The 26,303-nt window shown below is 35.4% G+C and overlaps 1 protein-coding gene across 22 annotated transcripts in view; it reads right to left on the bottom strand.

Annotated features, from left to right (window-relative positions):
• Window positions 1–26,303, bottom strand: part of NRXN1 (neurexin 1) — a 1,070,346-nt gene that overhangs the window by 111,668 nt on the left and 932,375 nt on the right. For 15 of the 22 annotated variants that reach the window (XM_057740906.1, XM_057740886.1, XM_057740889.1 and 12 more), the window contains 2 exons: window positions 22,739–22,828; window positions 21,043–21,362 (listed from right to left, as the gene is read on the bottom strand). In XM_057740906.1, coding sequence (XP_057596889.1) covers window positions 21,043–21,362; window positions 22,739–22,828 — 410 coding nt within the window. The remainder of the gene's footprint in view (window positions 1–21,042; window positions 21,363–22,738; window positions 22,829–26,303) is intronic. The other 7 variants (XM_057740899.1, XM_057740900.1, XM_057740902.1 and 4 more) reach the window with 1 other exon arrangement.

Below are 26,303 nucleotides of genomic sequence, written 5' to 3'. Positions count from 1 at the left end.
TATCCATTTCCTATATAAATTAGAACAGTTAAGATTTCCTTTTGCTGTCCTGTAGGATGGGAAATTTGACCTGAAACTTTATTGTGAGACTGCTATAATTAATTAGGTGGCAGTGCTTAAGACTGGAGACAGGACTGGTTGGGATATTGTCTTGTCAACATTCAAAATAGAGAAACAGTCTGATAGTGGGAGGAGAGGAAAGGAAATTCAATTTTAGAGAATTTTACAAAGGAAGTATAGTTAGGTCATTGAGATTGAATTTGTATGTTTTTGGTAATGTATACTAAAATTCCAGTTTGAGAACTTAAGTCTGTTTCAAGTTCAAGGTATGCTATGGTCTGAATTGTGTCCACTCAAAATCCACATGTTAAAACCCTAACAGTCAATGTGGCTGCATTTGGAGATAGAGCCTTTAGAAGGTAATTAAGATTAAATAAAGTCATAAGGGTAGAACCCTAATCCAATACGGTTAGTAGCTTTATAAAGACCATAAAAAGACAGTGAAAAGGCAGCCATCTATAAGTGAGGAAGAGAGCTCTCACCAGAAACCAAATCAGCTAGCACCTTGATTTTGGACTTCCCAACCTGCAGAACCATGAGAAAACAAATGTCTGTTGTTTAAGCAACTCAGTCTGCACTGTTTTGTTATGGCAGCTACAGCAGACTAATATAGACTGGAAATCACATTTTTTTACTGAACTCTTATTGTAATCATCTTTACAGAAAGGCAGAGTTCTTTCCAATCTGACATATTTTTGCTTTCATGTAAAGTCATTTGCTACCATCGTAGTGCAGAAATTTAGCAAATTTAAAGTGACTTCAGAGTTTTTAAACTGGGTTCTGTGGATGAAGTTCAGAAGATCTCTAAAATACTCAAATTGTATTCAGACTGTGCTGTGCACATATTGTTTCCTGGGGAAATAGTTTGTGTTCTTATTCCAATTAACAAAGGAGTGTGGACCAAAAAATGAATTCAAGGTGGCACAGACACTGTGTAGAGCTACCAGGAAGGTTTTATAAAGTCATGGTTGAAGCATTCACAACTGGAAATGAGTGATTCAGTGGTAATACCATCTAATATTGGACATTTTAAATGACTATTTGATGGTAATTAAGCTTGTCAAAGAAGGCCTTTCATATGGTTGTTTTTTATGAAGTTACTACATAGTTTCCTTTCCTAATATTCTTTTCTACAGCATTTACTATCATCTAACAGATGATATAGTTTGCTTACGAAATTTCCTCATATTCTTCTCCATTCACTAAAATTTAAGGATCATGAGGGCAGAGTTTTTAATCCATTATTTTTATTACTGTTTCCACACTGCATAGAACAACGCCTTTCCTATACTAGATGTTTCACACATATTTATGTAGTAAATGGATGAAATGATGCTAATGTTTGACTGTGGTTATATGTATTGCTCATATTCATATTCCCTTTCCTTTCTAAAAAATGTATTTTCTGTGTTGATTTGTTTGAATACTACTTCTAAAGTCCACTTGGATAATTTATACATAGTCTAACTAATGAGTAGATTTTAGTAGAAGCAAACTGGCCTGCATTAGAATGTAATTCAAAACTTCAATTTATTTTTTAAGTTGAAAATAAAACCTTGTTTCTATTTGTCTTAGAGTTGAAGTCACATCCCTTTTTAAAATATTTCATTCTTCCTTTTCATCACACAACAATGAGGGTATGTGATACTAAAATGAGAACATTTTATTGACTGCACATCTCAGGAAGGAGTAAAAGCCAACGTAACTTGGTTATTTGCCATAAGAGAAGCTATATATGGGGAAGTCAAATCTGAAGTTTGGATAGTTTCCAAAACATCTTTTTTAGCTTTGTGAGATTTTCCCCTGGTATCTGAATTTGAGTATCAGTGTTTCTGTTCTTCTAAGAGTTCATACCACCTGAATCAAGATATCATATTGTTTTATTCAGTTCAGGCTGCTGTAACAAAGTATTGATACCATAGCTTGGGTGGCTTATAAACAATAGACGTTTATTTCTTACAGTTCTGGAGGCTAGAAGTTTGAGATCAGAGTGCCAGTAAGGCTGAGTTCTGGGGAGAACCTCCTTCTGTGTTTCAGACTGCTGACTTCTTAGAGTATTCTCACAAAGAGGAGAGCAGAGAGGAAGAAAACCCTCTTATATGGGCAATAATCTCATTCATGGGGGCTCCACCCTCATGACTTCATCTAATCCTAATTACCTCTCAAAGACCCCACCTCCTAATGCCATCACTCTGGGGACAGGGTTTCAACATATGAAGTTTGGGGGAACATAAACATTCAGTCCATAATGCATATTTTCTAATTCCAACTATCTGGATTTTCTTCCCCACAAAAAGTGGAGTTTCACTCTCTCTACGCATTGACTAGAAGGGGAATGTTCTGTTTCTTAAAATGTTTTTAGACTGAGAAACAAAACATGCTGTTAATTTATGTCAGACATTTAAGCAGATTTTATAGGAATGTGACCTGTGAATTAAAAGCAAAATTCTGGAGATATATTGCAATTCAGATAATATTCTTATCCTCACAGGGGGAAAATAATGACCTTAGTTTAAGTTTTGACATCTTTTTAGCCTAATGGCTTGAATGAGAAAACTTAGTTAAAAGAGGAAAATTATGACAACTACAAAGCAAAGAAAAATAATGTAATATATAACATTGAGGAAATATGGAGGTATGTGGGTTTATGTGTAAAGGAGATACAGAAACAGTGACAACGGCAAGCTTATTTAATAAAGAACATGAAAAGTATATCTATATCTATATCTTTATACTTATATCTATATCCATGTCTATACTCCATATCTCAAAATAGATTCATCTACTTTGTGCTAGAGTGATCTTTGAATAATGTGATTTTTGACCATCAAAGTTTGCTGATGAATACCTCTAAGGAGGAAAGGGGAGAAAGGTAACTACAGGATTTAAATAGCACCTGCTGTCAGCTGAACAAATGAGCTGTTCTGATACTGTGTATGCCCAGGAAGGAATGGATAACAGCGCCTAAGACACTAGGAGACTGTCTTCAGAGGAGGGCGGGTAGAATTGAAATATACAGTATTAGAAATGTTAATCCAAATTTTTCAGATTTTCACAAATCTATGTACACATTTGTTTGTCTTCATTTGACTGTGTAGCTATTAAAAATGTATGTGGCAACGTGATTTTATCATTTGGTGGGCTGCAGCATAAATATTAATACAGGCCACACTCCTTAAGTTGTGATCAATTACAAACACAGCCACATTTCCTATAATTCCTCTCCTTGGATCTGGGCTGACCTTGTCACTTGCTTTATCAATGAAGCAGAAGCAGTGTTATGCAAGTTCTGAGCCTGGGCTCAAGAGATTTTGCACAGTTCCACTCTCATTCATGGAATTGTATGATTGAGCTGGCTTTGTGGAGCACAAGACACATGTGGAACATAGATAAACTGTCCCAACTGAGCCATCTTAGATCAACCAGTCCCTAGTCAACCCAGTAGTGGATCATCAGCTTATGACTAGCCCCACTGAGATCAGCCAAACCTGGCTGGGGTTAGAAAAGCCACCCAGCTGAGCTCAGTCCAAATTGCAGAATCACAGAATCATTAGCTAAATAAATGTTTCTAGTGACTAACTTTTGGGGCAGTTTGCAGCACAGCAAACACTAATTGATTCACAAAGTAAATGGGGAATGTTTAAAAAAGCATAAAACAAAATTTATTTTAATCCAGCTTAATTAAATAAATAGAATATTTTTCGTTAAGTAGGGAGGAACAGTTAACTTTGAAATGATAAAAAATAGGTGATAACTACATAAGGCTATTAAATGTCATATATGGTTAGGTTTGAATGTAAAATGTTTCCCTCCTTTGTTCTGTATTTGTGTTAGTTTCTGCATTTCTTTTTAGCCAAGCAAGCAGTAATTTTGCTCTAATTACCATCAGAAATAATTGGCAAATGTTTTTTGAAGTCAAAGTAAAAAAAAACTTGGAATGTTGGAATAACAAAAATCCTCCTCTCTTTCCAACACTATTCTAATATCTCTCTAATATTTCTGTTCCTGACTCTCTGGAACAAATTGAAATTGGATATCAAGACAAAACTATACCTGGCTTTTCACTTTGGGTTTTCTTCATTGATGAATAGTGCATTATGAAGTCAGAAATATAAGACCATTTCTTTCTAAGATTTCATTAAAGATAAGATATTAGAGAGAATGAAGGCTATTTTGTTGGCTTACCACATCATCTACTTCCAACCATCAAAAATGAATGACAATAAAATAATGCAAAAGAACTCAGGCCTTATCAACCACAGAGCCATTTAGAATTTTTTGCTCTTTGAGTCTAAATGATTATTACTAAACTTTGTTAAACTGGGAAGATTAAAAGATTCTTTGGAGTTATATAAATGCAATACTATAAATACTCAAGCAAGCAGAAACTGCTTCAGAAGGTCACATTAGTGGGGGGAAAGAGTAGGAAGCTCAGAATTCAGAAATGATAAAGAACGTTATGTTGTTTTCTTCATATTTCAGGATCTGTTATCTTTTGAAAACTCAGTTAATTGTGGGTATAGAGAAGACTTCTCATCTGTGTTTTGAATGCGAAAAGAAGTTACTTGGAAAGCAAAGGGCATTCTTTTTTACATAGTGACTAAAGACAGTTACCAAAACATTTAATTTCCTCTAGTCATAGTAGCAATCTCAATGTCCAGTTCAAGTTGGGGGAGAATCTGATGCTTTTGTGTCTCTTTCTCCTGAGGCCCCACTAAAATAAAAGCTAGAAGAACAAATGTGGTCTGTAAAGCCTATCAGTGAAGAGAAAAAGTTTGAGTCAGCAAAATAAAGAGATTTCCAAACGCTAGTGGAAGACTAGAAGGGGCTGAAAAAGGTTGATGAGTGAGATAAACAGAAAAATGCACAGCTTGGAATACAATGCAGAGAGATACAGGGGATAAAGAGTCAGTGACAGCTGATCTGGAGAAGATCTGGAAGAAGATCAGCAGAAAGTATACACAAAAGTCATATCGGTTGGCATCCCCCTACTCTTTGTCATTGTGAGGGGTTCTAAGGTAAGTCTCCAGAAATCCTCAGCTCCTAGCATTGACACCCTTGTGTTATTTCTGCCCCATGGGCATGGATGGGCTAGACTGACCACAGCCATGATGGAATGTCACTTCTAAGGTTAGGTTATAAAAAGTCTGTGGCTCTCATTGTAAGTGAGCCCCAGACACTACCTCCAACTCCTCTTCCTCTCTAGGATCACTTGCCTTGGGGGATGTGAGCTGCCCAGATTCAGGAAGCAGCCCCGTGCCCAAATGTGAGAGAATAAGGCCTGCCAACAGCCATGCAAATGAACTGGAAAATGAATTCCCACTCTCCATTCAAACCTTCAAATGAGACTGCAGGCTTGGTCAACAGCCTTTACTCCAGCTTCATGAGAGACCTTGAGCCCAAGACACCCAGCTAAGCTTGACCCAGATTCACCTAACCCACAAAACCTGTGAGAGAATAAATCCCTGTTACTTTAAGCTGATAAATTTTGTGATAACTTGTTACACAGGGATAGATAATTGATATAACCATCTAAAATATAAAGCAGAGTAGCTTTTTTACCCCAAAGCAAAAACAAACCAACAAATGAAAATCCAGATAATTTTTCTCTTAAAGCCAAGAAATTGTCCAAGGAAAGGTAAGGCTCTTTACTATGAATGTTCTCTTCATTCTGGCATTGGGATGTCTGTTCCCTACAGACTACATACTCTGACCACTCTCAACCTGCACAGGGTCTCTTACCACACTCAAGAACATGCGGTAACCTTGGCCTTCAAGAACAGAAAGCATAGGTAGGAGATCTCTGTGGGAGTGGTGGGGTTGGAGAGAGGACAGATTTGATAGAACTGAAAGAGTGGTTGGGAAGTTAAGTGATGAACCAATAAAGGCAAAGGAAGCAATGTAAGGAAAAAAGATGTTGAGGAACTTCTGAAAAAAAATATGGAAGACAGGTATAATCCTGTATAATATGAAGCAAAATAGAATGCCCTGATTGTAAGCAATTGACAGGATGGAAGGGAATCCATTTGACCCTGACCCTGAGATAATTCTCCTTTGAGCAATCCAGGGAATATAATATTGGACCCATAAGAAAATGAACGTAATATTAACACATAAGTGAAATGGGCATTGGACAATATTTACATAGTGATGGTAATGTCAGTGTGCTTTATTGCTTTCCTACTTTATACTCCTCATAGATAAAATATGGAAGATATGGTGGTAGTTGCCAAACAGTATGTTAAATCTAACATCTCTGGAAATATAATGAGATGGTGAGATCTATGGAAGCTAGAAGAAAGGTTAGGTGTACAATATCTTTATCTTACTAATGTGGATACTCAAGAGATACTGTTGTTAATTAATGGAATGAGAAATAGGGATATAAATATACTATTTAACGTGACAAAAGTAACTACTATATATACACAATTTCAGAGGAAAAGAAGAAAAGGAAAATGAAGGGATTAAGGCCAGGAACTAATCTTCAGTTTTCATTCTGGAGACTGCATAAATATTATACAAAAGAGATAATCAAATGGAAGTGTAAGCATATTATTTAGAGATATGGAACTAATTACCAGAAGAATTATGAAAAGATATCACCTCTGGGAAGTAAGACTGGGGGTGATCACGGGTTTGATGGGGGACTGCTACTCTTTATACATGTATCATTTTTTAAATAATATTGATTTCCTTTCTGATCCATGTGTTATCTTAATGAAAATAATTTAACAATTCCCACTTGTTTTGCATATATACAACAAAGCATAAAAGTAAATTTTGCCAGCATCCTGCTATTAGCCTCAGAACTAGTGTAAAAGAGCAGGTTATAATTAATGTTATTACTTGCAGTTTGAGGTACCACCCATTTAAATATATTGTATTTTCAAATAATCCACACAGCAAGAATAAATTTCTTTGACATTTCCTAGGCTTTGTCTAGATTTGTCCGTCATCAGGAATTCACTCCACTCCCCAAACTTCATTTAAGTCTTTATGTCCAATTAGTGTTATGCCAGCATGTTCCTCTAATCTCTTCTTTTAATTCTCTAGTTCTTTGTACTCGTTTCTCATTTAAAATTGCCAATGAAAATATCACAGTTTTTTACTTGCTTAAACTCGGCAATGACTATCTTTTCAGCACATTATGCACTTTCCCCAGCTCTGTTTTCCAGCAATAGTCAATGTCTAAGTATCAAGCCTATGCCAAGCTTTTCTTGAAGCCTTGTCAAGAGTCTCTGGTGCAAAAATGGGTCTGTAATGGGTCTCATGGTATGAGGCTTTCTCACTGGTTTTCTAGATATTTTCACCTGTTTATTCGGCTCTTCAAAATTAGCTAGAGACATATAAACAAACAAACAAACAAACAGACAAACTATTTGAAAATGTGAATTCCTCACTCTTCAAAATGGTCCAAATACCACACACAATTCTGAAGTGACTGTTAGCAATCTGATTGTGTGGGAGGTCAGCTTCTGGGGCAGACAACAGTGGGTGCTTTGCTGTAGACAATTTAAAAGCAATATTAAATCTTACTGAAAGTCAGCCTGCTTTTTTATTTTACAATGCATCAGCAATTCTAAACTATGCCAGTGATAAAATATTCCTCTAAAGAGGGGACTATCAGCACTACCCCTCCCCACCTAGGTAAACCACCATAACCCCCAAATGATGAGACTCTACTCAACCTCTGGCAAAGCATGTTACTTACACCCACTAATCTGTAACCTGTGAGTCAAAATTATACTGCTTTGTACCCTTGTTCTTTCCACCTTAGGGACAACTACTAGAGCATCCTTCTTGAACTAATGTGAATATCAGGAACACAAACTGAAATGAGAATGTGCCTCTTGTATATCCTATTCACACCTTTCCCTTAAATGAGAATGCATATACTTAAAAACAACACCCTTTGTTTTACTAACTGTGTATTTACTCTGCATATGAAGGTATAATTCTGTTATTCCCTTCTTACATGTACCATCTTTATTCTCTCCAACTATTGATCAGCCGAGGAAAATTCAACACTAAGCAACACTCAGTAATTGTCTCAGCACTGGGATATACACTTTGTGTGTTCATAGTCTATTTAGGTAAAAACTATTTACTAAGTGTCCACTTTGCAACAAGCAATTTAGGTGCTGAGCTTGCACAGGTGAACAGGGCATAGGTTTTGACTTTCTGGTGTTTGTCAAAAAGAATACTTAAGTAAAAGTTATAGGCTCTGATAGATAACTATCTACTTATCTGAATGTCTATTTATCTATTTCTCCAAAGTGCTATGAAAACAAGAAATGCATTCTGCTTAGGGTTGTTTGGGAAAGCTTCAAGTGAAATGCAAGGTCTAAAATCATCTCATACCATTAACATTAGCAAAGCTTTAAAGCTTCACAAACATAGCGTCAATTAATATTAATAAGATCGCAGGTACAGTTGCAGCACAGGATAAAAGGAAACAGGAACATTGCTGGCAGAGGGGGTAACACTGCAAAGATTGAAAATGGGAAGTTCCATTTTGCTTATTGTTGCTAGCGTACCAATGATAAATTTCAGATTAGATGCTTCCCCCCTTTTCTGAATCAAGTTTCCAAAGAATGTGGAATGTAAAGTCACCTGACAAGAGTATATATGACAATGAGGCAATTAAATAAAACACAGACAACTCCAATCACAAATGTAATTAAACCTCTATCTAAAACTATAATGAAAATTCTTACTTTGGACAGCAAAAAGCCATCAGTTCATAACACAATAAGTGGGTCATTTGGTTGTCCTGTGATGTCTTATTTTCTATCCTGTTGTTATGGGTTGTCATATTGACTCTGTCTAAAATTGTTACTAAGGGTCAGTTAATGCTGTGCATGGAAAAGTCAGATATAGGAAATTCACCACAAAATGTGCAAGAATCTTGATGAATCCTTTCATTTCTGAAATATGGGTGTTAGAACCAGAAAACCTCCCTTTAGTGGAATGTGAATATTTTCTATTTTCTTTCCAAAGAAATTGATATTCCCTTTGGACCCATGGACACAAGCACTTATACTATAATCTAGATGTACACATAGTCTTTTGACATATATTTGGGGATAGTTACCATAGAGGTAAGCTAAGAGGTGTAGAAACTATGAAAATAAGCTTCCCTCAAGTGTTCCAGGTCCAAAGTTTTCCTCATGGATTTTTAATGCTGGGTTACATTTAATGAAGATTTCATAAGAGCTGGCTTAACATGGTACAGCAGATAGAGACTCCTCATGTGGCTACCTGCCAGTATCTCGGGGAATCTATAGTTGAACACATTTGTTACCTACTCCTTGGATAGTGTTGATCAAATTCAGGCTCATTTCTCTTATTTGAGATTTGGGTCATCTTGTTTGAATCTATAATGCCTAGAATAGGGTCTAGCACACAGAAGGAAAAAAGGATAAATGGAGTAAACAGAGAGAAGGAAGAAGAGTAGTGGCAGAATGGGAATAAGGATGTTCAGGAAGGAAAAAATGACCACCTACTTTGTGCCAGATGCTATACTAAGATGTTTGCTCACGTAAAATTAGCTGATACAAAGAATCTGTCATCATGATAAACACAATTTTAAAGTTCCTTTTATTATTGTCTCATATTTTACTCCATACAATAGTCCAACATTGGGTTCACACACATAACAAACAGTATCCAGGCTTCCTCAATAGTATGGTATTTATTCCATGGAAAGATAAAGATGATTCAGCTCCCCCACACGCCTCTCAGGGGAGTTTCCAGATCCCTCTTGACCAGGAAAATCCTAAAAGAGGACAAAAGGGGCCTGCACCATCACCTACCCTATCAAACCTACAGACTGGATGATAACATTTATTTTAGAAGAAGTTTTTTATAGAACGTGGGTAATTTCAGACTCAGGGTTGTGTCTAGCACATTGTCAACACTCAGGACATGTGAAGTAATAAAAGTGTGTTGCTTCAAAACACTTGCTATTAAAAAAAGATTAAAATATCTTCCGTCCTTTCTATTTGTTTCAGTGTTTCAATTGTGTCCGTGATGCTGTTAATAATAGACTGTACATCTGTGATGTACAAAAGCTTTGCTACTGTTGATTTAGGGCACTTTATAATTCATGTTTGGATTCTCTACACATCTGAGAAATGGTTGGTTCTTTTTATACAACTCTGTATCTCTAGGTACCTCACCCTCATCCTCAAGAATACGATAACTTGCAAAGTGTGTTTTATGTGTTATGTACACAAAAGATATTTGCTAATTCATAATTTTAAATAAAAGCATTGCATATTTATAGGCATCATTCAGCACGGGTGAAAATTAATTAATAAAAATATACACTGCTATGTTTTGTTTTAATTATCATTTACTATTCGCCAACACTGGTGTTAATTGTCTACTTGAGCTCCTACATAAAGAGAACAGCAATGATGAAAAGACAGTGAAAGCTATTTGGTAAGTGCTGTATAAAAGCAGATGAATTAGCTACATCTCCTCTTGAGGTTCCAGCCTGATGATGTTAATATATTTTTCCTGTTGGGGAAATTTTCAGTGATGCTAATTGATAAGAAAAACTAATATAGGCACTAAATAATACAAATTTAAGAAATTTGAAAACTATAGATTCAATATAATCCCTATCAAATTACCAATGGCATTTTTCACAGAATTAGAACAAAAATTTTTAAGTTTGTATGGAAACACAAAACACCCTGAATAGCCAAAACAATCTTGAGAAAGAATGGAGCTGCAGGAGTTACGCACCCTGACTTCAGACTGTGCTACAAAGCTACAATAATCAAGACAGTATGGTACTGGCACAAAATCAGACACATAGGTCAATGGAACAGGATAGAAAGACCAGAAATAAAGCCATGCACCTATGGTCAATTACTCCATGACAGAGGAGGCAAGAATATACAATGGAGAAATGAAAGTCTCTTCGATAAATGTTGCTGGGAAAACTGGACAGCTACATGTAAAAGAATGAAATTAGAACATTCTCTAACAACATATACAAAAATAAACTCAAAGTGTATTAAAGACCAGATACTATAAAACTAAATATAAGACCAGATACTATAAAACTCCTAGAGGAAAACCTAGGCAGAACACTCTGACATAAATTGCATCAATATTTTTTTTGGATCCATCTTCCAGAGTAATGGATATAAAAGCAAAAATAAACAAATGGGACCTAATTAAACTCAAAAGCTTTTGCACAGCAAAGGAAACCATAAACAAAATGAAAAGACAACCTGCAGAATGGGAGAAAATATTTGCAAATGATGTGACCAACAGGTGATTAATTTCCAAAATATACAAATAGCTCATACAGCTCCATATCAAAACAACAAACAACCCAGTCACAAAATGGGCAGAAGACCTAAATAGACATTTCTCCAAAGAAGACATACAGATGGCCAAAAGGCACATGCAAAGACGTCCAACATTGTTAATTATTAGAGAAATGCAAATCAAAACTACAGTGAGGTACCGCCTCACACTGGTCAGAATGGTCATCATTAAAAATCTATAAATAACAAATCCTGGAGAGGGTGTGGAGAAAAGAGGAACCTTCAATACATTTGGTGGGAATGTAAATTGGTGCAGGCACTATGGAAAAGTTTCCTTAAAAAACTAAAACTAGAGTTACCATATGATCCAGCAATTCCACTCCTGGCCGTATATCTGGAAAACACAAAAACTCTAATTTGAAAAGATACACGCACCCCAATGCTCATAGTGGCACTATTTATAACAGCCATGACATAGGAGTAACCCAAATGTCCCTTGAGAGATGAATGGACAAAGAAGATGTGGTATACATATAGACACTGGAATATTACTCAGCCATAAAAAGAATGAAATAATGCCATTTGCAACAATATGGATGGACCTAGAGTTTATCATCCTAAGTGAAGTAAGTCAGACAAATACCATATAATATCACTTACATGTGGAATCTATTTTAAAAATGATACATATGAACTTATTTACAAAACAGAAATAGACTCAGAGGCATAGAAAACAAACTTTTGGTTACAGAGGGGAAAGTATAAATTAGAAGTTTGGGATTAACAGATACACATGATTATATATAAAATAAACAAACAACAAGGACCTACTGTATGGCACAGGGAACTATAGTCAATGTCTAATAACCTATAATGGAAAAGAATCTGAAAAAGAATATATACATATATAATCACTTCTGTATCTCTTTAACACAGCATTTTAAATCAAGCCTATGTCAATAAAAAATTAGAGATTTAAATGTAATCTTGACATCAGTTTACTGAACAAACCTTACAGTTTTACATATATGATGAAAGAAACACACATGCATATATACACAATTATCCTTTTTTTCCAGATGATGTGCCTCCTCCCCTTCCTTAAATAATTATTACATGTAAAAGAGGAATATATCAACAAGTATAACACAAACATACCTATGTATTTGAAAACCAGAATATTATGGTACAAACAATTCATAGTACTGACCAAAACAAAGACAGGAAGATAAGGTTATATTCTTGCTACTTACACATTAACTATTTAATAAAAGGATATTCCTTTGTCCTACAACTGAGACTCAAAATATCTGAAAGGGTGCCAACCTCACTAGTCCTTTCTGAGAAAATGCTCACTGAAATTACTGCCACTTGTTAATTAGGTACAGAGTCTTAAGTCATTCTATCTCTCCCATGCTAATAAAAATGATAGCAAAAGAAATTATATAAAGAATCATAAACCCAAGTTAGTTTAGCTCACAGCTGGGAGTACTTGATGATTTTCCATATCCAAGTTGAAAAAGGAGTATATCATGAATTTTTAAGCTCCTTAATCAAGACGTTATCGAGGACAGTTAGAGAAGTCATATTTGCAATGTTCAGTATTATACTATGAGCACGCTTCTGTCTGAGGAAAGCTGGGAAACAGGTATAGGAAATCTCTGGACTGCGGAGTCAACAGTAATTTGAGATTGTGTTGTGGTGGGGGGCAGTTGAGTAAAATTGTGCAGGGTATGGGGAATCAGAGGTCAGTTCTTCACTTTGCAGTATATCAAGTGTTCACGGTCCTCTCCCACTAAATGCCAAACACAACTCTCCCCCTGAATCATCTCCTGCCCCCCCACCCCCTCCCACATACTTGTTCTAGGGGAACGGTGCTGCCTCCCTGTGGAAAACACGTTCAACAGAGAGTTCAACTCAGTATATGCCACACGAATGATGCTTTGATTTAGAAACATCAATTCAGAGCTATTTTTCTCAAGGGCAGAGAAAATATCTTTAAAGGGAAGAAAGATGCTTTAATTTATACAGTGCACTTGAGGGATGCTTTTCAAACGTAACTATCCTTTGCATAATAGTGACATGTGTCAGACATTTTTTTACTTCTCTGTATTTTAGGGTGAACCATATGAAATTTTCTTTTTTTGGTAATAAAAATTGTCAAGCAGCAGTAATTGTACATATTGGTTCACTTACTATATTGACTCATTCAATCCTTGCAATACGCTTATGAAATCCTCACCCTCATGTGATAGATGGGAAACAGAGGTGTTGAGAGGCTAACTTGCCTGGGACGCATAGCCAGCATGTGGGGAAAGCAAGGCTGAGGTTTAAGCAGTCATTCAGGCTTCTGCAGTCGTTGCCCTTGACCCCTGTGCAACACTGCCCCCTAACAGCCCTTGCCAGTGTTGCCTCTTCAGGCTGTCAGCTCTCAGAAGGCAGAATCAGACTGAGAGAGATTGGGAAGGGTATGAAGGAGGGAAAAGGGTAGGTGAAAAAATGAAAGGGCTTTCCAGGCAGAGGACAGAGAGGTGTGAAATAGCATGCCCTCTAGAGGTTTCTGTTAGTAGTTCAATAGTATCAGGGGAAAAGGGTGTGGAAAAGAGTGGAGATAAAACTTCTAGTGAGGCAGACAGGAGGTCAGCTTTGAAGAATGGACCCTGACCATCATCCAAGGAATCTGCTCTTTATCCTCAATACCTTGATGTATGAAGGCCCATATTTTGCATTTTTGAAACAGCAGCCTGACACCTGGGTGGAGCTCACATTGAGCTAGTTAAGAATATGAGAAGGCAGGAAGTGATGAGATTCTGAACAGAGGCCGCATTTTTTTTTAAACTTTTTATTTTATACTGGAGTACAGCTGATTAACAATGTTGTGATGTTTCAGGTGCACAGCAAAGGGACTCAGCCATACATATGCAGGTATCCTTTCTCCCCCAAACTCCCCTCCCATCCAGCCTGCCACACAGCATTGAGCAGAGTTCCCTGGGCTATACAGTAGGGCAGAGGACCAGATCACCTCAATGTGTTCTGAAAAGGAGCTGGCTGCACAGCCTTGGGGAAGTTATTTAGTTTCTCTGTGCCTCAAGTTTTCTCATGTGTAGAATAAGAATAATAATACCAAGTCGTCCTTTCTGAGTCTTCATTTCTTCCTTACTCACATGTAGTGCCTAGAATTTGATTACGCCCCTGACTTAATTAACAAGACACTTTTTAGTTAGTGTCTTGTGTCCTTAGGACACAGGGCACACAGGACAGGGCATGCACAGTTCACACCCCACCCTTACCCCCCCATCCCGTCCCGCCCCATCGTGGCCTCACAGGATTGTGCCAGAGTCTATTCTCTGCACTTGGTCAGGCCCTGGGGCAAGGCGCCACCACACTGGGACCCTAAGTGGGGATGAAGGGGAAGCAGTGTTGATGAGGATTAGAGTTTGCTTGATAGGTGGTGTGAGCCAGACTCAGTACTGACGAGTCTGGAACCAGGGCCACCCAAGTGTTTCTCATCACAGCACTCCTCTGCCAGCACGGAGGATTCCCAAGATCCAAGAGATGGGTTTTCCTCTGGGGAGAGTCATCTCAGCAGCAGAGCCTCTGGCCTGATTTGGCCATTCTTGGAGCCACCCCTGACGCTCAGCGCATCCAAGCCAACCCTCTCCCTTCCCCTCCATCTGGACTCGCATTCTTGCCTCAACACTGAATTCACATGGCACACCCTGTGGGCTCCGGTGGGGCCTTGTTTGCCTTCCTGGGGAACTCCACACTCCACCCATCTGCACCAGGCTCTCACCCTGGCCCATGGGTGGCTCCATTAAAAAAGAAAGAAAGAAAGAAAGATAAATCCTAGTGCTACTTTTGTTCTTTTCCCTGCCTTCTAGTTCTATAACACAGGCTTTCTACACAGGGTATTATTCTGCTGGATCTGAGAATATGTCTGAATTTTAATACGCCAATGTTCTTCTATAATTGATACCATATCACTAACAATCTTTGCATGTCTGCTCAAAAAAGATTTCCATCTTATGCTTCCCCACCTCAACACACAAGCATACCCTCTCCTCTCTGCTCTTTGCCTATAGCACTTGACATCCCATGTATGCTGTTTTAATCTTTATTGCCCATCTCCTGTAACTAGAACGTGAGCTTTGTACAGAAAAGTCTAATTTTATTCAATGCTGTATTTCCGGTGACTAGAACATTGCCTGGTATATAGTAAGTGCTCAGCAACCATGTGCTAAGTGAATAAATGAATGGATGGATGGATAGATGAATGAATAGATGGACGGATGGATGGATATTTTTGTCTAGAATTAGCCTTGTTCAAAGATGTCTCAAAACCAAGGTTGCATCCTCCAAGAGAGCACCTTTTCATCCAGTGGAACCTCCAGACCCCAAAGAAAATGCACAGAACAAAATAATTCTTAAAATAAATTCTTTAAAATGTGTATATCCTAGAACTGTTGCTTACCAGCAATGAGGGGAAAAACACCTTCTAAATTGCAGTGCTTACCTATGTTTAAAATTACAATGAATTACACTTTTCTTACTGGCACCATTAGTTTCAGAAGACTAGGCCTTTGTATATATTTTCGAATCTACACTCAAGTGTTTTTCTTTTCAATATGCACTAAAACTTGTGGTAAAAATGTACATTAATTTAAGTGAATTCAGCAGAATGACTGGACTAGGAAAAATAAAATTAATTATTCATGCCACCAGTATTTTAAAATGCAGAGTGGTTATCAGGAACACACATAATTATAAGTATTTTTAATAATGAAGCCACAGCTAAGGTTAATTAATACTTTTACTAAAAAATAAAATTTTGTTCTTTGAAGTTACAAAATGTTTTTTGTTAGTTTTAGATATTTTTCATGGAAATATGTGTGCACTCTGCTTACGTTTTTCAAACAAATAGTATTAATTTTTTATGAGTATCTTCAAAGCTGCCGGGAAGCAATAGCAGTGTCCAACACAGTCAAATACTCTTTTTTGCTTGAACACTAATTGGGATTCTTTTTGGAACATTCCATTGGAAATCAAATGCCAATGGCTTCAGTAGGAAGTGAATATTCACATCCTGACAACCCAGCAATGTTTTAAAATCTTTAATAGTTCCTTTTCTTGAGTAGGTTTGCTACCTCCACTTTGAAAAAAGCCTAACTAGAACCACTAAATTGTTCCAATGCATTTCACTCATATTTATTGATTCTGCTCCAGTCTACAATTTAGTTTCTTACTAAAAGTTGCAAACTATAGTCCCTCCAGGCAAAACCCAGAATCTCTCAAAGCCTTATTCTCTCTCCCTTCGCAAAATTTTTGAAATGAGATGAAAAGAAGATGGAAAAGGCTATGGATTCTTGAAATCAGGTAAGGATACAAGAGTCAGTTTCTGCTCTGACTGTAAAGGACAGGGCTTCTCTATTTATTATTCTTATGAAGTATGATTTTCTTGCAAATATAGATTTTATATATGCTGTAAAAGTAGAGTGTACTATAATTTATAGGCCAAAATGGGATGCTTTTGAGAGTCAGAAAAAGATACTATTAATAATTACATTGGTACAACAGGTGCACAAGAGGACTATACAGGCCAACTGAGATGCATGCCACCCCATGTAAAAGTCAAGGGTGAAATCTATGCTTTACTAAATAAGCATCAGAAGACCTAATTAAGAGCATCATCAAGATTCAGTGAAATTTTAGAGCTGAGTACAATTCAAGAGATTCCTTAACCCACTTATTTCAGAGAGATAGCAAGGCCAAAGTATAGCAAGGTCAACCAACCTGTCCAAGTTACACAGAAAGGTAGATGATTGTGTTGAAACTGGAAACCAGGTCTCCTGATTTGCTGTGATCTTTCTATTATACCACACCTCCTCTAAGCAAAAGGCAGTACTATGGATCCATATTGTTTACACTATGTAAATAACTTGTAAAATATTCTTGAAGGAAAGAACCACAATATCACAAAATGTGATACAAAGCATAGACCAAAAGAAGTGTCACAATCTTGATCATAAAAGAAACAAGTTCCTCTCTTTACAAACTGGCAACCAAAGGGAAAGAATATTGCCCTTTGAATGTTGACTTACTTTTACTCACTTAAGTAAATCTACATATACATTTTAAGTGGCAGATTATCCAGAAGTGGAGGAAACACTTATCTATTGAAAATCCCAAGAAGCTCTAAGCATCCTGAAGAACTTTGTCAATTATCTGCAAATATTCACTTTCTGAGATTAGCCTTATAGAAAGTTTCTCTCTTTTAGGATGACTAGGTCTTATGGGAACATTTAGATATTAAATATCATAAGTAAAACAAAATTTTCTCAACTTTATATAATCCATGTAAAATACTATTAGTATTTTTATATTCAAAAATCCATATAATCAGAAGGGTTGGTAAATGTACTCATTTCATGACATAGATCATATCTTTCTATAGTAAACATCAGTCTTAAAATTAATCATCATTCAGAGAAGAAAAGCTTTCTTTCTTTTTTTTCTTTTTAAAGCATATTTACTTTTAAGTAGGAATGTAAACAGGATCTTACGGGGTGACATTTTGTGAGTATTCTTTGATATTCTCTGACTCTGCGAAAACTGAAAATACATTTCTCCCCTACTACTTGCCCTGCAGGATGGCTGAACAAATCTCATCTCATCTATCTGAAATGAATCCAATTTAATTCTGCTTGACCAAAAATCTGTTTCCATAGTTCTAAACCATGCAATCACCCTAAAGTACATTGCCATTGTAGCTTAAGTGGCTCTGTGTTATTGCTGAGGAAAATACACCTTGATTGAGAAAACAGTTCAGCGTGGCTTTTGAAAAATAAAATGACCCTCCCTGGTACACAATTTAGTAAAGCAGTTGATCAAAGCAGGATGATATGGCCACTATGGAAGGAAGATGCCTCATCCAGACTGCAAAGATGGGTCAAAGGTTACAGTCTTGGAATTAGCATTACAAATCACTTTCACATTCAAACTTTCAAGACTTTGACAATTCTAACAAACATTTAAATTCTACATATGTCAGTAATCTCTTTGTAGTTGGAGGGCAAGATAAAAATTAATTGTGATGTAAAGAAAATTTACAACAAATTATTCTGTTACTCAAAAATAAACATTTTGCACTCTTCCCTAGTATTTTCCCCATACATTCACATCTTATTACCTGTAATCACAAATATATCCTTGTAAGAGAGAATTTAAAAATCTTTTAGTATAACTTTAAAACACGGTTGCCGCAATTGAATATTTGTAGTCTATTAATCCAAATAATTTAATTGCTGTAATTGGTCTGTTAAAAATCTAAAGATTTAAAATATCTATTTTTTAATGAACCTAGTAATCTTTTATTTAAGTCAAAACCTCCTCAAATGAACCAAGTAATCACTATTTGGTCAGATCATTTACTTCCATAAACCACTGCTATGTTTAAACATGTTATAGCTTAAAATAAAAGAGACTTTTCATTGGCAATTAATGGGCAGTTAACTGTTTTCCTTTTATGTTAGTTAATATTATAAAATGCGTAAATTTTAATTTCTTCATTTCTAGGTGTTTAATTTGCAAATGAAATTGCTATTTTACAAATGTTTAGTTTAAAACCATAATTTCTTAATACATAGCAAGTACTAATTGATAAAATATATAAAAATAAGGCTGATAATTCTTTCCTTATTTTGGGATACACCTGGTTTACCTAGGAACTTGAGCAGCTGTAGTTTCATTAATGAAAAAACAAGACTACTAAGAAAAAAATCTGATCATTTCAAATTTTATGCACAAGAACATTTCTATTTCTGAATGTCCTAGAATGTCCTTTTATGAATCATTTTTCATAAAGGAAATAATCTATCATTGCTCTGTTTCACTTTCCTATATAGATTTGCCTTAATAATCTACTTACTGTTAAATAAACCATAAACCAATAACCACAATAACAAATCCTTAGTGAGGCATTAGAAAAGAATACCAAACAGAGCTGTTGGGCATGCATAAATCTGTCTAAACTCACAAGTCTTTATCCAAGAGGCTAAGTGCAATTATTAACAATCTTCTAAACCCCACCAAGACTGAGAAAATCAACAAAATGATTCTACTTTAAGCACACATTCTTACTAAAATGTGTATTTCATAAGGGTGGGGATTTTGTTTGTTGTTCCTAAAGTATCCCCAGTACCTAGAACACTGTATGGCATGTGTAGTGTGATCAAGGAATATATATTGATGAACATTTTACTTTGTGATCAAATGCATATTTTAAAAAAGGAGAGAGAAGAAAGTAAAAAAGATGCATATAGGTATATAACATGCAATACTACATTTATAACTTTACAGACTTTACAACTTTTGGTCATCTCTCCTCTTCTTCTATGACATTTTCTCTTCCTCTATTCTGTTCCTCCCACCCCCTCCTATTCAAAGTAAAAATCAGAATCTATTTTCTTCTTTCTCTGGTAAACATGTTAATTAATAGATAGGGCGCTGATCTGAACAGAATTCATCTTTTACTCTCTTTCTAAATGTGACACTTGATCTGTTTCAAACATTTGAAATAAAAGCAATCTAAAAAATAATTTTTGTCATTCTTCTTTAGTATGTCGTTTTCTAGAAAAGTAAGAATCATATATTTGGAAAGCTTTGTATGGTATCTACTAGAGACATTCACTAAGTATCAAAAATGAAACAAAAAAGGAAACTATCAAGCTTGGGCCAAGAAGAACACATAATTCTAAAAGCATTAACAACAGAATATGTACAAAGGCTATAAATGTCAACAGAGATCTAACAGAATTTAATAGAATTTCAACAGAATTCTAAAAGCCTTTATAAAACGTAAGCTCTGAGGCAGGTGGGTTTTTTTTTTTCTTCTTCTTCGCTGATGTAATGATGATACCTAAGCCAGTGCTTGACACATAATAGGCAGTCAGTAAGTATATCTTGATGGAATAAATATACTTCCTAGTTGTACAAGTGTGACATTTAAAAATTCTGTTTTTCAAAACTTTTAGACATGAGATTGAAAAATAAGCTCGCTGAAGTGAATTCTGGGTGAGGGCAGTTAGCTACGTAACGTACGAAATATGTTGGCCCAAGACAGTATTTAAGAACTATATTTTGAGTCTTTGTCCTCAGATAAACTAACAGTGTGTTTTTCCCATAGACAGTAAAAGAGTAGACTTATCATTCACAATGAGAGCCACACACCTACCAATTCAGAATTTTCAGACTTCAAAATACAATAAAAGTGCTGTAGGCAATTTCTTTTTTAAGATTTTCAAATTTGCTTTTATTTTATCTTGACGAAGTGCTGAGTTTGAACAAGGCCTTTCAGATACTTCATTAATTGACTTGTTCATTTAACTTAAAAAGTGAAAACGCTGTGTACTTAGCAGACAATCCCCTCAGCTTGGGCTAGACCAAGGTTATTGAATCAAGACCATCAAGACCATGCACAAACCAACACAAAGCAGTTCATAAAAGTTCACAAACCACAAACCAACAGCATATATACATTTCATCTTCAAACTAAATCCATTATATTAAGCAAGTCTCAAAAAAGCCATGATGCTTGAGATCAGAAGTAATCTGATTCTAGAAAAGACACATATGCAGAAAAGTCCACTTTCATAATCACAGATCCAAAATGAAGAAATGAAATCTGTGTACTCACCTGGCTAATAGGTTCTTTCGTAGGGGGCTTTCCTCTTCTGGCTGTGCTAGTAGCCAGGGTCGTGGTGGTCTCCATTATTGACGTGGACATCTCTGACTGCATGGCAGTGGCTGTCGACTCAGTTGTCATAGAGGAAGGCACTTCACCAACCAGTCTCACATTTCCCACTATGGCGATGTTGGCATCATTTTCGGCTGCCATATTCAGAACTTTCAAGCCATTGTAGTAAAGCCCAGAGAGCTGACCCTGGAAGGGCTGGCCCTGCTCTTTCCCGCCAATTATTATGGTTGCTTGGCTATTGAAGATTGTGAGCTGACGCCCTGTAAAAATAATATTACATACATGCAAAAATGTTGATTGTGAACTCTACATTCTACAAAGGATGATAAAACAGATCTTTCATGGGGTGGATAATGAGAGCAATAAACTATAAGAGAGGCATTTGACTCATAATTCATTGCTTATAAATGAGGTGTCCATGAAATGCATAATCATTGGCAAATACTTGTAAATTCTCAACTTATTGTAAATGTAGTGCTTTTGCTAAAAGTCCAATCAAACATACGTATTATAAATTAATTTTTCGTGGATCCCTTTCCCCTTTTACCTCAAGATCTTATACTGTTGGTCTCTTAAGTCTAAATTGTTAAATGAAAAATATGTGAGCTATCTAACATTTCAAGTATTTGTCATTCTAAAATTACCACTGGCAGAAACTAATCTATAGCAGCTGAAATCTAATTTGAAATTTATGGTAAAAATTTCATAATTCACATAATGGCCACATGTATCTATATGCTCTTTTTTTAGAAATGTTTATTTTTTGAAGGCAATAGTCCATTGTTATTTGAATTATTCTATTTTTCCGGCAAATACACTGAAAAGAAACACATGGTTTACACTGAGCGTGTCAGAGACAAAAAAAAAAAAAAGAAATCCAAAAAGATTTTTCTGATTGGCTTTCAGCAACTCTATTAAAACAAAACAAAATGAAAAAAATATAGCTTCAGATGTAAAAAGCGGCTTCAGGAATGATACACAAACCAATGGAGAAATTATGGCACATTTCCATCAAACAGCAATCCTCAGCAACAGTACCAATATCATCAAATTGAGTATCCAGTTTTAGCAGATTGCTCTCTGTTCATAAAAAGCATGCACACAACTTTAAGTTCAGTTTTAATTAGGGCTTGTTCCCAAATGCTCTTAGAAGGTTGCAAACGTTAAAGGGACTTCATTTTGACTGGCAATCCATATTGCCCACTATTTAAGATGCCTAGAGTTTAAACCAAGAGTTTTTTTTTTCAGGACCATAATAAAGATATCAGAACTACATATATTTTAGTTAATAATTTAGAGGCTGGAACATGTAATATAATCTATGAATGATTTATCATTTTGGGTTAATGCTTGCTGTGAGTACCTTCATAGATTGAGTTAGTGGATTATATTTAACAGTCCCTTTAACCTTAAGTTAACAGGGTAAGATTATTAAACAGCTGGTACATCTAAAAATGTATAGAAATTATTATACAAGGAATGCAAATATTACTATCTACATTTTACTGTTTTAAATTTGTTTTTAATTTAGTTTTACGGAAAATTTATTTTTTATGTTTATTAGTGTTACAATGAAGTACTACTTGGTTATGTTCAAATTATTTTTTTATTTGAAGTTTTAATCAATGTTTTTTACCTTTGTCGAGTAGCCATTCATCAACTACTCGACCAAGTCGATATGGAATTCGCTGTCTAGCAATCGCCAGGCGCTCGTTATCATTGTTTCCTTTAAAGTTTAAAGAGACATTTCATTGGTTAAAATCTGTAAGGTCAAAGGTTAAAAGTTAATACTTAAAGCTTGAGCTATACAGTTGCCACATGATTTTTTGAAATTTGGAATTTTAAAAAGTTCTACCTAGAACATTTCATGTTTCAGACTTGTCATTCATTCATTTATTTTATTTTAGCAAACAAAATTATTCCTATGTTAATTGAAAATTAGAAATCTGCATTTGAGCTAGGTTATTAAAACTTATGTTATAGACAGACCCGAACAACCAATTTAAACAGCATATAATAGCTTTACAAAAAAATGACCATTGATTTCAGGGTTTTGTCTTTTTGATGTTTCTTATTAACTAGTTAAACATGTTCAGGTGAAACAGGTTTAAGTTTTCAAAATACATTCAATCTCTTATTCCAGATTAGTAATTTATGAACACCAAACTTAATACCATCTTTGGCACACTGAAGCATCTAAAATAGGGCTAGTATACTTTATGTCCTATTCAGAAAAGAGAAATTCTTATTCATCTCATTTAAGGAAACCACAAAGTCTGAATAGTTCTTGTATATTCCACACAAATTGGTTGATCAACCACTTGGACATCACAAGGGAATACATCTTGCATCATCCAAATATGTTATGACAGGAAAAGGCTTTGACAAAAGTGACTTTATTTGCATGTCCTTCAGTTTCATTTAAAGCTTTGACAGTTTGAGGCTTATAACATTTGAAGAAAAATTATATACTCAAATATTTGCTTTTTATTAAACTATTCTAAAGAAGGCATGATAGCTTCAGGAACAAATGCAAGGCACAAACAGTGGTCCCTATTCATAGCTCTAAACTAAGCGGGAGACTTGATTCTTTGAACAAAAAATTATCTGATAAAAACATAGTTTAAATTGACCTTGAATAATGCTTACAAATAGATGAGTGTTTCTTGATCTATAAAGTACTTAGGAAGAATCTAGGCTGCCATCTCAGCACTCCATCCTGTATATTGCCAGAAGTTTTTCAATTCTATGAAAATTAACATGGAATTTTGAATTAAGACATTTTGGTAATAGCTCAGATGAGGACTCAGAGGTGAAAGAAAGGTTGAATATTAGTACTGCCCGCAAGAAAAGACTGGAGCATTTTACTAGGGAAGATAAAAGATAAATTTTTCTCAAATTTAGAATAATTAATAAATGTTTTCTTAGGCTAGTTTTATTATACACTATACTTACCACAATAAACCCACCATGATATTGGTCACACACTTTTAAAGAAAGACAAAAGAACTATCATTTAGTCATTAATTTGTTGTTTGAAGTTTTATATGACTGAAAATATTTCATACATTAGTATTTAATTGAAAATGTAGATACCAAAGTGGAACCAAATATAAAGTTTAATAAAAACACTGACGTATTTCCTTTTTTAATGAAATTATTAAAATGCTATAATATTTTATCCTATGGGAACATATTTTTGGTATATTGATAATTTTTTAAAAAAGATAAAATAGCTTAAATTCCAAGCCTATCTTTGTTTTCAAGAAGTATGTACAGTTTACATTCTCTTTTGTGTCCTTGTATACATATATATTTGGAAAAATATACTGAAATTTAATATTGGTTGTCTTATGATAGCACGATTATTGATGACTGTGTTTTTGGCTTATATGTGATTTGTGTAATGAACATGTTTATGTACATAATTTGATAAAAAAATTAAATACTTTCAAAAACACATACCCTTTGCTCTACGGAATTCTTTGTCGACCAACGCTAATACCAATTTACACTGTTATAACTCTCCTGACAACTTTATAATTATGTGGCTCCTTGTGCTGTTTTTCATGCTAGATTCTTCTCATCATCAGAAATGATTTACTATTTCCTCAGATACCACCCAAATCTAGGCTGCAAATCACCTCTTGCCCACTTACTACTACAATATAGTAACACATCTCTCTGCATCCTCTCTGCAATCAATCCCACCCATTATCCACATGTCAACCAATACCCAATCATGCTACTTGTCTATTATAACCCTCCCATTGCCTCTAGGATGAAATCTCAAGCAACCTGATGAGGCTTATGATGACTTCCATGATCTGGTCCCTTCCCATCTCCTCTGCCCCATTTCATGGTGTCACCACCCTGCTCTCCTCTTTCCATTCTTATGCCTTATGAGACTTCTTTGAATTCTTCTAAATCCCTCCTTTCACCTCTGGACTTTTGCACTTGTACTCTCCTCTACTTGAAAGACTTTTCCTCACTCCCATTCCATCCTCATCTTTCCTTAGCCAAACATGACTCATTAATGGAGTCTTCTTGGCAGGAACATTATTTCCTCAAGAGGTCTTCCCTGACATCCTCAAGTTAAATTAGGACTCTTGAATATATGCTTTCCTAGCATCTGATACACACCTTTGGAAACAAGCACTGACCTTGTAATTGCATATTCAATAAATATTTTCTCTCTGAACTCTGAAGTTCCATGAGGTCAGGTATTATGTGTGGCATTTATTGTTGTATTCTCAGTGTTTGCACAATACCTATCATAGAACCTCCTATGAAATATCTGTAGAATGAAGTAGTAAAGGAAATCTTGTTTTAAATTCTGATAGCTTCTGTGGCACCATTATCTCATCTCCACAGGCTAACAACATTCACAAGAAAGCAAATACTTGTGCCCAGAGGATAGATCACATGTAGCTAAGCTTCCCTTTGTACCTTCCAAAGGAAACATCACATATTTCAATTATAATTTTATGTCTTTAATGATTATCACTGATTAGAACATCCACACAATCAGTTGATTATTTTTCTAATAATAACTGCCCTATACCACAAAATAGATAATCATAGTTAGTAGGGAAAGTAGAGAGAAAAGCTTTAAATAATACAACTGGAGAAAATGGAAGGCTTTCGAACGATTTTGAAAAGAGCCCATAAAACCACAAGAATACATATACACCCACATGCATATATACATACAATTTGTCTTCATACCTTTAACTGGCACTCACAGAACAATTAAGATGATTGACATGGCATGATTTAAATCAACAATAGCTTTTGAAGATTCTTGATGAGACTCAGTTAAAAAAATAACATACACTGCATTCCCCGTGAACAAAGAGGTGATCTAACAACAATAAGAAAAAAATAGAGTAGGAAGCAGATACAGGTGTAAAAAGACATGATAATTTTTAAGAAAGGTAGCCACATGAATGGGATCATACATTCCCATAACTCATGAATTTCAGATGTCTTCTAGTTGAGAGTAATTTTTTAACTGAAATATTTGATTTTGAAATCCAAGGACAGACTTTATTCTTAGTTGGCATAATGGATAGGAAATCAGATGGCGCTTTCTTCACTATATGTTTACTTTATTCTCCAAATCCTTTGTTTTTCTACTAGAATAAAAAACTAATGACTTTTCTTGTGACAAAATTGTATATAAATACCTTGTCAACAAA

This window comes from Hippopotamus amphibius, chromosome 7 (assembly GCF_030028045.1).
Source record: "Hippopotamus amphibius kiboko isolate mHipAmp2 chromosome 7, mHipAmp2.hap2, whole genome shotgun sequence".
Taxonomy (NCBI): domain Eukaryota; kingdom Metazoa; phylum Chordata; class Mammalia; order Artiodactyla; family Hippopotamidae; genus Hippopotamus; species Hippopotamus amphibius.
Note: the sequence above shows the minus strand (reverse complement) of the source record. Positions and strands in the feature narration are given on the sequence as shown.